Source organism: Mustela nigripes, chromosome 4 (genome assembly GCF_022355385.1).
Source record: "Mustela nigripes isolate SB6536 chromosome 4, MUSNIG.SB6536, whole genome shotgun sequence".
Classification (NCBI taxonomy): Eukaryota; Metazoa; Chordata; class Mammalia; order Carnivora; family Mustelidae; genus Mustela; species Mustela nigripes.
This window is the reverse complement of record NC_081560.1, coordinates 166835675-166848707: the sequence shown is the minus strand read 5'-3', so window position 1 is coordinate 166848707 and position 13033 is coordinate 166835675. Positions and strand designations below refer to the sequence as shown.

Here is a 13033-nt window from a genome sequence, read left to right as displayed (position 1 = left end):
CGGCCAGCTTAGGAGCCTGGATTTCCTCTCCAGGGATCTCAAGCTCACTGACCTTGAAGCTGAGCGAGGTAAGCAACAAGGGAATCCTGCCCCGGATGTCTGGAGCAATCTCCACCTCGAGCCATTTCTTAACCACGTTGTACTGGAGAAAAACATAGGAGGAGAGACAGAATGGGATGGATATAAACATCTTCTTTTCCCTTCATCAAAATAGAAGACTCTCCTAAAAACTGCACGGCTGAAGGGGTCCTAATCCTACATTTTTCCCAAGGGACAGGAATCCACCCCCTACATCCCACTGCCCCGGCCCAATCTCCATTTCTCACAGACTTCACTCAAGAGTCTGGCTCAGAGCCTCTGCTAGGCTAGCCAACCATGTATCCCTCTTGGTGCCTCAACTGATCAGGAGGCAAAAATGATCTCAGAAGTGTCCTCAAGCATCAGGAACAATCCCACTGACCTCTGCAGACTCCTCCAAGATCAGCTCTGCCGAGTGACGGTTTAATCACCTCTCTCCAGGGCTCAACATCTGATTTCTAAATCAATTTAGATTTTGATTCTTTCCTCTTTTTTTTTGTTTTAAGATTTTATTTATTTATTTGACAGACAGAGATCACAAGTAGGCAGAGAGGCAGGCAGAGAGAGAGAGGAGGAAGCAGGCTCCCTGCTGAGCAGAGAGCCCGATGTGGGACTCGATCCCAGAACCCTGAGATCATGACCTGAGCCGAAGGCAGCGGCTTAACCCACTGAGCCACCCAGGCGCCCCTTGATTCTTTCCTCTTTACAGTGCCCTGCCCTAAACATGCAGCCCCATTTTTCAAAGTGAATTCAACAAACTACTTATCATGCAGCCACTATGTACATAGCATCATAGTGATAAATAAAAGCCAAACCCCTACCTTCAAGATTATAGTCTACAAAGAGTAAGTCAAACAAGTGTGCAAATAACCAGAGCAGTAGAAACACACTGCACTATGGGAATACATAGGAGAACTAGGAATATGGGGCGAGGGGGTTGGGGGGTATCTGTGCTGGGCCTTAAAGGGTTATAGGAATGAACAGAGGGTACTCCGAGTACAGAAATAAAGACAAGAAGGGAAAGAGGAGGTTTTCAGGCTGATTGGTACACAAGGTGTATGAGGTCAGATTATGAAAAGCTTTAAATACCACTCTAAGACACCAGAGGTTTATGAAACCCACCAAGGCACAAGAGTTAACTAAAGGGCATCAGTGACATGCTCAACCAGATGCTTATGGAAGAACAATCTGGCAGCAGTGAAGAGGAGGTATCTGTCAACGTCAAGCCCAATCCAACTTCCTCTCTGATATATCCCAACTGGTACAGCTTTCACTGATCGCTTCCCTTTCTCCCTTTCATGAACACCTGTTCCACTTGGGGCTAGAACAAATAATCTGGCACCCAGGTACATAGTATTCTGCATTGTACCTGAACTTTATGAAAGACAAAAATCTAGACTCCAACAGCACATTTACTTTAAATCTTGCTCTCTGTTTTTTCTTTCCCTTTCGTATCATTGATCTACAAACATGTTCAACTGTGAGTTGCTTGCTAAGTGTTTCGTAAGCCATAATTTCAGCTCCTCAGTTAGGCTTCTGGTCTCCCACAAACCAACATGGTAGCAAACAGAAGCAAATGTTAAGTGCTAATGGCTGTTGTCTCCAGCTTCTCCCTTTTTTTTCTTCTGAAAAAGGACAGCATCACACTGCAGAGTGTGCACTACTTACCTTCTTCAAGAAACAAATCAACGTCTGCCCAGCCTGGTACTGTTTAACCTTCTCTGAGGGGCTAACAGAGTGAGTGTTGAGAGCAGTGCAGCCATCCTTCTCCAGCTCACTGTTGGCAGAAAAGCAATGGAAAGAGTATGCCAACCTCTGGATATCTGGATATAGCTGCTAGCTTAAAACCATGTCCCCGACGTCGTCATGGATTGACTGTACCCCCCATGTTCATGCACATCACCCACATGCCCATTTCTCTCCTCCAAGGGGAATGGTCATAATACCTGCAAGACAGCTATCTCCTCCACTTCATTCACCTAGGTATGAACAAGCTATAAAGTAGGCAGCCTACAATCTTTAAAAATTTAGGAAAAAACATTGTTTTACTACTTCTTTCGTAATACTATTTACCTATTGCTTTACAGTTTGCAGAACTTTCCCAAATAATCTCTCAATGAATGTGACAACAATCTTATGTGTGCATGAAGCAGGGTAGATATTATTAAACTCATTTTATGCTATTAAACCAGGAGTTGAAGTCAGGGCTCTGATTAAAAAACCCAGGGCTCTGTCCCCTATGCTACCTTGAAATTATTACTGCCTTTCTGCTTAGTAAAGCAAAAAGGGGATGTGGTTATCAGTCCACAACGCACTTAAAAAAAAAAAAAAAAAAAAATCACAGAACTCCCTCCCCATCCAGCTTACCAAGTAATTTCTAAAACAAAATTAAACAAGAAAATAGTACAAGTAATGCTAATAAACTATCACATATAATAGCAATCACTGGTGAATATAGAAAAACAGAAACATTCATATACTAGTAAAGTTAAAATGCATACACCTTAGAACCCAGAAAATTCCACCTTACAGAAATCCTTGCACAGACACAGTGGAACAAGTTCCAAGATGTTCCCTGTGGCATTATTTATAATAGAGAAAAACTGGAAACCACCTTAAACATCCTCCATTGGTTGGAGAATATATATAGTTGGGCACATTCATAAGATGAATTACTATTTTAACTATAAACACAAAAGCAGATCTCAAAAACAAAATTTTAAGTAAAAAAAACAAGTTGCAAAATATTAAGTACAGCATGCCATTTATGTGAAGTTTGAAACCACACAATATAATTTGGTAGACATACAAGTGCACGCGCGTGCGTGTGTGTGTGTGTGTGTGTGTATACAAGCAGGGGGAGTGGGAGAGGGAGAAGCAGGCTTCCCGCAGAGCCTCAATGTGGGGCTCGATCCCAGGACCCTGGTACCATGACCTGAGCCGAAGGCAGACGCTTAACGATTGAGCCAGCCCGGTGCCTTTAAAAAGAAGGAGAATCCTGCTATATACTACTATGTAATGAACCTTCAGAATGTTGTGCTGAGTGAAGCTAGCCAGCCAAAAGGACTGACCATGATCCACTTACACGAGTTATCTAAAGTAATCAAATGCAAGAAACAGAAGTTAGAATGGCAGCTGCCGGAGGCAAGGGGTATAAGAAATGGAGAGCTGTTCTATGGGTATAGAGTTTCAGCCATGCAAGATGAAAAGGTTCTGGGGATCTGTTCTACAATAACGTGCACACAGTCAACAACACTGTGATGCAAACTTAAAAACTGTTAAGAGGGTAATTTTATGTTTTGTGTTTTAACCACAATAAAACAAAAAAGCAAAATGAGGGAAGAGACTGGGATACAGATATACACAAAGAGAATACCACATGAAGACACTCAAAGATAACCATCTGCAAGCCAAGAAGGGAGGACTCAGAAGAACCAACCCTTGTTACCTGGACCTATCTCCCCTTAGCCTGAAGAAACTACCCGACCCCAACTCTTAATTAAATAAGGCATCACACCTCAGGTGAAGATCTGGTGGACTCATAACAAAGGTCTGTTTTCATGACAAAGACTGGAGGGGGATCAGGATCAAAACTGACAAAACCAAGGAACCCACACAGTAAACAAAGAGGAGTATGTGCATCCACCAAATCTCACTATTCTGCAACTAAAGGGCTTACTCTGAAGTTCAGTGGTAAAAAGGAATGAGATCTTGCCATTTGTGACAACATGGAAGGATCTAGAAAGTATTACACTAAATAAGAAAAATGAAAAAAAAAAAAAAAGATCCCAAACTGGATCCAACATGAAATGGAACTAGTTTTTCCTCCACACAGAATCCCTCACTGAACACCCCTCTCTGAAATCCACTAGAACGTGACCTAAAATTCCAGTCACTGAGCAGTAGTCTCTACACTCAAAGAATGGGTATTCTTGGCTACATGTGGTTTATTTTTGGAATTACTGAGTTCCAAAAAATTGAACTGAGACCAAAAATGTACCTTTTTGTTATGTGCTGACAAAGAGAACTGCAACCAGACTTTTAAACCCTAAATATAGTTTTTACATTAAGTTTCTTATAATCCCTCTACCTACCCCTATCAGAGCCTAATATCCTTATTAGAGAAATAAGATAAGCTAGACAGAGGCAAAATAAGTCACAATGCTGGCAGAATCTTGGCAGGAACTCAGTCCCCCACTCTTTCCCTGAGACCATGCTACTGGGGTTCCTCTCACCTTGGCCGGATACTCAGCTCTGGAATGGTTCGAATAAATCTGGGATGACTTATTGGGAGAAACCTGGAGAAAGAAATAATGTCAAATCATTTCTCTTATTCTCTGTACCACCGTAATCTGGAGATCAGACTTTCTCTCTACTCCCAGAAAACCCAGCTTAAAAGCCCCGCTGCTCCGCTGGCAGCCTGCCCACTGGTGACGTGTCAGGCCTGAGGGCTTCCTCTCTTCTCTCAGCAGCAAATGCTGGGCAGTTGACTCATCTGCTCTTTAGCGTTGTCTTATTAAACCCTGAGTAGAATTTTCCTTATAGACTACATTCTCCAACTCTTACTCTAAAGTAAGGAAACAGAGGTCTAGAGAGTACAGTAACTGAAATTAATATGCAAATTATAGCCTAAGAATTATTTTGCTTTTCTTAGTACAGCAAAGATTCCTGGTACAATAATAATATTGCAGGTAGATTTAAAGAAAAGGAGGATGACTACAGTATGTAGTAGAGAATGGACTATAACCACCTCTAATGTATACTGAGCAGTAACTGCATCAGGCAACCTGCTAGGCACACTGGGTACCAGATGTTCTCTCAACCTCTGCACGAAAGGTGCTAACCACCCATACTCCCATTTTACCAATTAGGAAAATAAAACTCAGAGTGAAGTAACTACTTAAGTCACGGTCACACAATTTTAAGTGGTAAACCTGGAATGCGAACCCAGGTCTCTCTCACTTTAAACTAATGCCCCTAACCACTGCACCATATGCCATTATTTTTTCAAAGGAAAAAAAGACAAAAGGATTCTTCTGGTGAACACTTCTGCTAACTAGAAGAAAATCTGATTCGTGCACAACTTTTTCGAGCCTGCCTCAGTGCCCATTCCTTCTCCCACAATTACAACAAAGTCCCCTCCAAACCAGCCCAGTTCCCAAAGCCTCCGTACTTGAACGTCTTCATGTCTCGCCCACCAATCACTCGGGCAGTGATTGTCTTCCCAACTTTCAGTTTGGCAGTAGGAGATGTGCCCAGTGGAACATCATCTAGAATGTGGGAGGCATGAATACAACCAATGATGCCGTCTTCCAGTGTCACAACCACATGGGTGGGCTTAACGGACTTGACAGTGCCTTTGACCATGTCCCCGATGGACAGGGTGTGCTTCTTTAGAGTCCCAACAACAAGAGCTGGATCTGCTTCCTCGTCCTCATCGACGGTCTCAGAGTCCTTCCGGGTCTGTCTCACAGTCCTCTTAGCAGCTGGCCCCTCAACAGCCAAAAGAAAACCGGTCACTCCTGGTTCTGTGGTCTTGAGGGTTAGGGAGACACCCTGTCCCACCTGCAACTTCTCTGAGTCGAAGCGGAAGGTGTCATTGAGGTGAGAGGTCAAGGAGAAAGCTGCCAGGTGGCCAGTCTCAACCAAGGAGGCGACAGCAAAGGACTCCTCCAAGTGCTGCACGACTGCCTGGTACTCGCTGCCTTTCTTCAGCTGGAAAACACAGAAAACCCGCCATCCCCACATCTTACAGGGCACAAGTGCTCAGTCATCACCTACTGGGCAGGCTGGGGCTGGGGAAGCCGCCTGAGTCCAGGGAACCCAGGGTTAGGATGAGTTGTAACGAACTAGCCTTCACTCCCTCCACCTGGCTTCCTCTCCTGTTACTGAGGTGACCTGACTAAACTCAAAAGCACTGCATCAGAATCCCTGGAACTTAGCTTTTGTTTTGAATTCAGATTTCTAGGTCCTATCCTAGAACTAGTGAAATCAGAATTTTAAAAGTTACTGGGGTGATTCTTAGCAGAGCTAGGTGTCCCCTAATGGTCAAAGACACTGTCCCCAACTCTTGTAGTTCTGCAGCGCCCCCCTGGTTTATTCACCCTTTCAACCACTCACCAGTCACTATTGGGAGCTTGTCGTGTGTGAGGCGTGTAGCCCACCCTTTCCTCAGAGTCCAACCCTCACACCCTTATGTATGAGCTCACCAGCTTCACTTGGAGATACGGGATATGGATCTGCTAGAAAACTCAGTGAGGGGTCACCACTGTTTCTATTTCTCTTTGTCTCCCCATGTATTAAAATTATAGGCAGCCAGACATGAGGAATTATACCCATGTAATTCTCTCCACCTACCCTACACAGTTAGATGCTTAGTAAGTACTTTATTCATTCATTCATTCATTTGTTTATTTAAGTGGAGCCTCACGTGGGGATTAAACTCACGGCCATGATATGGAGACCTGAGCTGGCATCAAGAGTTGGGATGCTTACCAGGTGCCCTCTTAATACGCACTTGAAATGAGGACCGAATATATACATCATCCAGAGAAAAATACCACATGTGTTGAGACACCCCTTGAACCCATTCTTCTCTCACACAGAAATGTACGGGAGGGAATGTGGATGAGCAGCCTGGACGTCAGAACTATGCATAGACTTATTTTGTTTGGGCTATAGGTCTTAAAAAAGTTTCCAACATTTCCCACATTTATTTCAAATAAAAGTCAAATTCTGCCTCATCTTAAAAATCAGACTCGGCAACAGCACATGCTGATGTTCCCACGTGGCAACAAGCCCCTCTGTGGACTGGCCGTGCCCACTGCACTCATTTACACTATCCACCCGGCTCTAAGCCAGGGGACCACATCATTTATCATTGGCACCAGAGTGCAAGTCGGTACTATTACTAACCCCACCAAGACCAGAGAAGAGGTATGGGAATGACCCACACCAAACCAGGCAGTCGAGCACCTCATCCACAGGCATTTGCACTGAAACCCCTGAGCAAAGTGTGTGGGGCTGATGAGGTGGGTGATGCCTTTGAAACCTTGGGAATGGAAGTCATCGCCAGCTTACCTTTTTAGCTCTTCTGTTCACCAAATCGTGGCAAAGGGAAACATGTACCTCCAATTTCAACATATCAACATTTAAGATGACAACCTTCTTCTTCTGCCCAGGTTCCACCTCCTGCCCTGCAGGGCAGAAGCAAACACAGCATGATCACCCTCCTGGAGCAGGGAAGGAAGCATCTCTCCAAGAGCCCTGCAAGCCCTTGGGGACAAAAATGAAAAGGGGACATCCGTCCCGGGATGATATGGGCAAGGAAAACCAAAAGTGTAGCTCCCATACTTTAAATTCAGGTGTGCCTTAATTTATGCAACCTGCTATATAAAAATCTAGATTTACCCAATTATAACAATAGGATTCACACTTAGATCTTCTTTGGCACGCTGTCAGGTGTCTTGATTTACATAGATACAAGACTGGGATGCTAACATTTTCTACTGAATCAGCTCCTCTACATTATGCATTTGGGAATTCTGTACCCAAGGGAGGGAAGAATGGATGAAGAATTTCCCCCATGAACCACTAGGGGCGAGACAGCAGTGCTCACCTGCCCGATGGTATCTGCTGGCCCTCAGAACCAGGCCAGGCACGGGGCCCTCACTGAACACTACAGAGCCGTCCTCCAACACCTCCTGCACCTCTAGGTCAAGGACCATCCCGGGTGTCATCTCAGCCAACGTCTGGATCAACACAGAGTCTGCCAGAGAGACCCAAAGGAAACAGGATTAACAAGCAGAAACAATACTCACCATTCTCTTCCTTTGGCAACACACTGCCCCACAGAGGAGAGCAGAATCCTGGAGCACTGCGAAGGGCAGATCACTTTTGGTAGAAATATGCGACGCCCGTGAACACTCCGATTGCCGGGAGAGAGACCTGCACCTTTTGCTGACCCTCCCTGGCCATCACTCATGAAAGTAGCCAACAAATACCACAAACACACACTTTCCTTTGCTTTCTGAATTTTCACTGCTTCAGTTTGGAATCTATCCTCTCAAGCTTCTTATTCCCAAATCCCATAAGGATTCCAACAATCCTCCCTGATGGTTGGAAACTTTAGAAATCAACATAACCACCCCTTAGAGTCTTCCAGCAGGTCCCTGCTCCATTCTCTCATCCACCAGGTACTGGCTGAGTAAGTGAGCAGTGAAGGTGTGAACGGATTCACAACAAATGCAAACCTGAGGACACAGAGCTAGGGCAAGTTCTGACTTTGGTCTGGCAGAGAACACAAGGGGGACCTCTGGGATGCTGGTAATGATCTTTATCTGAATCTGGGTTGAGTAAATGAGGGTGTTTGTTTTATAAACAGTTACTGAATTATACCTTAAATGATATATGCAGTTTATACAAGTTATACTCCCATTAAAAAGGGGGGGGGGTCTGGGTGGCTCAGTTGGTTAAGCATCTGACTCTCGATTTCTACTCAGGTAGTGATCTCGGGGTTATGGGATCCAGATGAGCACGGAGCCTGCTTGCCATTCGCTCTCCTCCTGTCCCTCCCAATCGTGCTCTCTCTGCCTCTCTCTCAAATAAAACAGACGTTCCCCACCCGACCCCCCTCAGCCCACGTGCCCCTACCTCGGTTGCTCATGAGGCTGCGCACACCCTGCCGCTCTTCCAGGCACTGGCTCAGGAGGAGGAGACTGGTGGTGGCCAGGTCGCCCAGACCACAGTCCGACAGCCGCAGCGACAGCAGCATGCGCTGCTTCTCCTCATCCACGTTGGTCACCTTCGCAACCACTGTCTGCCCCTCGACGAAGTGGTCACTTGTAGAAGTCACAAACTTGTCACTCATGATCTAACGAGCAGGCAGAAAATAAAGACAGGAAGTCTCTATCAAAACAACTCACTTCATGCCCCCAAGAAAGGATGTGTGGGGGAAAGAGTGGGGAGAGATGGGGGCCAGGAAGATTCCTCAACCCTCTCTTCAGCACAGCTCTACTCCCCTTCCAGAAAACTGTGCAAGGCCCTGGCTGTCCAAGATAGCCTTCTAGAGGGCACCCAGCCAAGGAGGCACATCACTGGCAAGCCATGTCTCTAACACACGATGGTAACCCTCTGCCCTGTGCTATGCATGTTTCTGCAGGCTTCCCCTTTTCTCTCAAATTGTTCTGGCAGGGGATACAAATAAGAGCCGTCTAGGGAAAACATCAGGAGGATAAACCTATGGAAAGGAAGAAGTATTTATGAATAAACTACAGGCTACCCGCTCTCCCACCGTCTTACACTGACTTCGCTAAGACTCCCTCCGACTCTGGGTCACAGTTTAGTCAGCAGGCATGAGGGGTTCAATGATGGGGTCACTAAGACTTTTTGCAATCTGAAAAGTTCATGACTTCAGTGACACCGTGGTGGAGGGGATCCTTCCAAGGTATTCTGGTATCGTGATGCCTCAAAAACCCCAGAGGTTGCAAAACCGGCACGCAGTGGCTCAGGAAAGTTAACGGCCATGTCTATACATGCTGACAGTGTAAGTCACTATTCTGGAACTGGAGACTAGTCTTAACAGTCCCTGCCCACCTACCCAACGCTGTACTGTGAAGTAAAGATGCCCCTCCCTCCAGGACACAGCCCTATACCAGGACACATGGCTGGGCAAGAATCTCAGCCCCATTCCCCTCAGCCAGGTGGCCTTTCTGCCTTGCCCCTGAAAATCTTACAAGGATTAAGGTATCCTGCACCTTCCCACTCTCAGGTTCCATGACTGTAGTATCTCTCCCCCAAGGCTCTTGGTACATGGAGCTGAACTTACAGCTTTGGGGGCCAGTCCACTAAGACCTGACGGGAACTGGACGAACACACCATAGTCCTTGATGCTCTTCACAAAACCGATGAGCAGCATCCCAGGATGGATTTCTGCGAAGCTTTTAGGATCCTGGCCACCCTCCACGGTGGAGACCAAAGCTGGCTTCCTACAAAGGAGCTAATAGCACTTCATCAAGGAACATTCCAGAAAGGGCAGATGAAATAACCATCTCTCCATCTCCTTTTTCCATTCTACCTGCTCTACTGCTACAGTGATTCTCTAAGCATGCAGACTAACAACACTAGCATCACCTGGAATCTGTTAAAATGCTAACTCCTGGGGCGCCTGGGGGGCTCAGTTGTTAAGTGTCTGCCTTCAGCTCAGGTAATGATCCCAGGGTTCTGGGATTGAGCCCTGCATTGGACTCCCTAGTCAGCGGGAAGCCTGCTTCTCTCTCCTATTCCCCCTGCTTGTGTTCTCTCTCTCGTTGTCTCTCTCCCTCTCTGTCAAATAAATAAATAAAAATCTTAAAAAAAAAAAAAAAAGAAGAAAGAAAGAAATGCAAGCTTCCAAGCACTGTCCCAGACCTACTGAGTCACAGACTCTGGAGTGGGGCCCCACAAGCTGTGTAAACAAGGCCTCCAGGTGATTCTGATACACTCTCAAGTTTAAGAACCAGTGTTCTTCCTTTCTCTGTTAGTTCATCTCCAGGTTTCTGAAGAGGACCAAAAAGAGACAGGCTCATCTCTGTGGTTTGGCAGCTGGACCAACCATGACAGGATCCTCCACAATCTTCACACTAACCGACTCTATCCCACCTCCTCAATCTTCACCCTTCAGAGATTTCATTTTACATTCTGTGAGGAAGAGGCAGTGTTCCCCTTTGAAGTACACATACCAAGACCAAAGGGAATACTCGGGAGCCCCGTGGGCCTGGCGGCGGGGGGTGGGGGCGGGTATTGGGAAGGAGGACAGCAGCTGCCTCATTAATTGTTCCAGCTCAAGGGGCCAGCACTGCATATAAGAAGGCAAGATGGGCTACTGGAGATATCCCGCTGGACCTGGCAGGCCACACTGCCCCCTGTCCGACACCTTAGACTCCCACTCTGTCCTGAGGAGCTTCTACTGGTAGAACTTCAATCCTCTTACTTTCCACCAGGGGAAGGCAGGGAAAGTACAGTCTGGTCACCGGTTTCGTTTTATGGAGGTACTTCTGAAGTCAAATGACTGACTTTTTCCCATGGAGCTTCCAGTTCGGAACAGAGGCTGACCCAGAGTCTTCCCCCAAGGGCCCACAGCTCTCCAGATGCCAGTAAAGGATACAATACGCCCCTCACTCTGGCTGAGACAGAGTACTCTGTGAAGGGTGTCACCAGTCTGCAGCCAGTGATACAGCAGAGGGCCATTGGCGACGTGGTCCGACAGATGAGGCGTGGGGAGGAAAGCGGGGGTGTTGTAGGGCAGGACAGCTACCTCCAGCCCGTCTTTGGTCTTCTCTAAAACCTTCACATCCACCAACTACTCAGGAGAAGAAAGAAAAAATGGTACTTGTCTTGAGCAGACAGCAACCACATCTGGCTCAGGCAGAGAGAAGTCCCAGCACCAGGGATCACTGAGAGGTCAAGATCAGAGGAGGAGTTTTCTTCCACACCCCACACCACTGCCCCCAAAGACCCGCCAGGGACCCGCACACACACCAGGACCCATTTGAGTGCTCGCATCCCTCCTCTCCCAAGTCCCTCTACTGAGTTCCAGGGGAAAGGCAGTCTCACAGGCTGGTCCTAAAGACCAGAGAGGAAAGAGGACAGCAGGACACTGCTGAATAGCTATACAAGAATGGAGCCTTCCTTTCCTGCACCGCTTCCATTTGCTCTGACACACAGAAAAGAACCCTCTTTCAAGACCCTCAATTCTGTCTAGCCCTAGAACCTTATCTAGACCTTCATCTTTCTCTCCACAGGTCCCAGTGCCCCACGTTGTCAGTGGCACCCCACTTTCTGCCACTGTCAACTGAAGTAGCTTCTCTGGAGAAGTCTAGGTACCTGTCCAAGGCTAACAGTTCTTCTTTTCTTCTGACTGTGTCCCAGATGCTCCTTCTTTGGATCACTCAACAGCTTGAAGGACAAAAGCATCCTCTCTTTGGATGGCTCACAGTTCAGCACCACAACCTTCACCACCTAGTGAGAAATCACACTTGCCTGGCTAACTCTTCCCCGCAGGCCAGCCAGGCCCTGGAGAGAGCTGCCCTCCACGAGCACTGCAGAGGGAGAGGCACGTAGACCTGGGATCAGGTCAGAAAGCAATGGAGAGTAATGTACTGAAAGATACACAGAATCCACCCCCCCATGTCCACCTTTCGTGGGAGAGGAAAACATGAATAAGTTTTTGATACAACCCCAAGCTTGCAAAATTTTTTTTTCCTAGATAGACCCAGACTCACTAGTTTTATGGCACTGCCATCTTGTGGTGACAGTGACCTCAGAACAATTTCTGATGTGAGGGCCACCAGCATGTTTGTTATAGGTAAAGACTAATTCATTTCTTCCAGGTTGTGGGGCTGAGGTCACTTAGTTTGCCAGCTTCTGCTGAAACCCCCCGAGGGTTCCTCTCAGTTCTGTTCCCCATCTCCTCCACCTAGCTGGCTCCAACCCACTGCCCCACATGCCCCTTCCTTAGCCCTTAAAAAGTCGTCCTCCCACTACTCTGTCAAATCTGAGTTCATGGGGTCACGAAGGATATGGGTCTGTCCCAGGAAAGGGTTACCTGGCCAGCGTAAAAGACCCTCTCTGGGTCAGGGACATACTCGGCACTGAGCTCATGCTTGGGCACCAGTCCCTGCACATCGTTGTAGAATTTCACGATGCAGCCATAGTCCTTGACCCTGAGGATGAAGCCATGGGTCTGCAGACCAGGCTTGGCATCAGCGTAAGAGGTAATGGCAGGCAGCTTGGACTCAATTAGGGTTTTCTTCAGCGTCATCATCAGCTTCTTGGCTTCAGGATCACAAAGCAAAACCTAAGGGAAGAATACTGGTTGTAATCAAGTTACCCGTTATCAAGAGAGCCATCGGACTGGTCTCTGCAACCTCTGAACCCAAAGGCCAGGGTCTGTCCTTAAGAACCTATCTCTTTCCCT

At 46.9% G+C, this 13033-nt stretch overlaps 1 protein-coding gene across 2 annotated transcripts in view; it reads right to left on the bottom strand.

Annotated features, from left to right (window-relative positions):
• The window catches only part of PDCD11 (programmed cell death 11), a 42091-nt gene that overhangs the window by 10921 nt on the left and 18137 nt on the right, over window positions 1-13033 (bottom strand). For both annotated transcript variants that reach the window (XM_059398481.1, XM_059398483.1), the window contains exons 13-23: window positions 12662-12913; window positions 11941-12075; window positions 11222-11416; window positions 9905-10075; window positions 8731-8950; window positions 7697-7846; window positions 7159-7274; window positions 5252-5793; window positions 4314-4376; window positions 1747-1855; window positions 53-142 (exon numbers count right to left, since the gene is read on the bottom strand). In XM_059398481.1, the coding sequence (XP_059254464.1) occupies window positions 53-142; window positions 1747-1855; window positions 4314-4376; window positions 5252-5793; window positions 7159-7274; window positions 7697-7846; window positions 8731-8950; window positions 9905-10075; window positions 11222-11416; window positions 11941-12075; window positions 12662-12913 (2043 nt within the window). The remainder of the gene's footprint in view (window positions 1-52; window positions 143-1746; window positions 1856-4313; window positions 4377-5251; window positions 5794-7158; window positions 7275-7696; window positions 7847-8730; window positions 8951-9904; window positions 10076-11221; window positions 11417-11940; window positions 12076-12661; window positions 12914-13033) is intronic.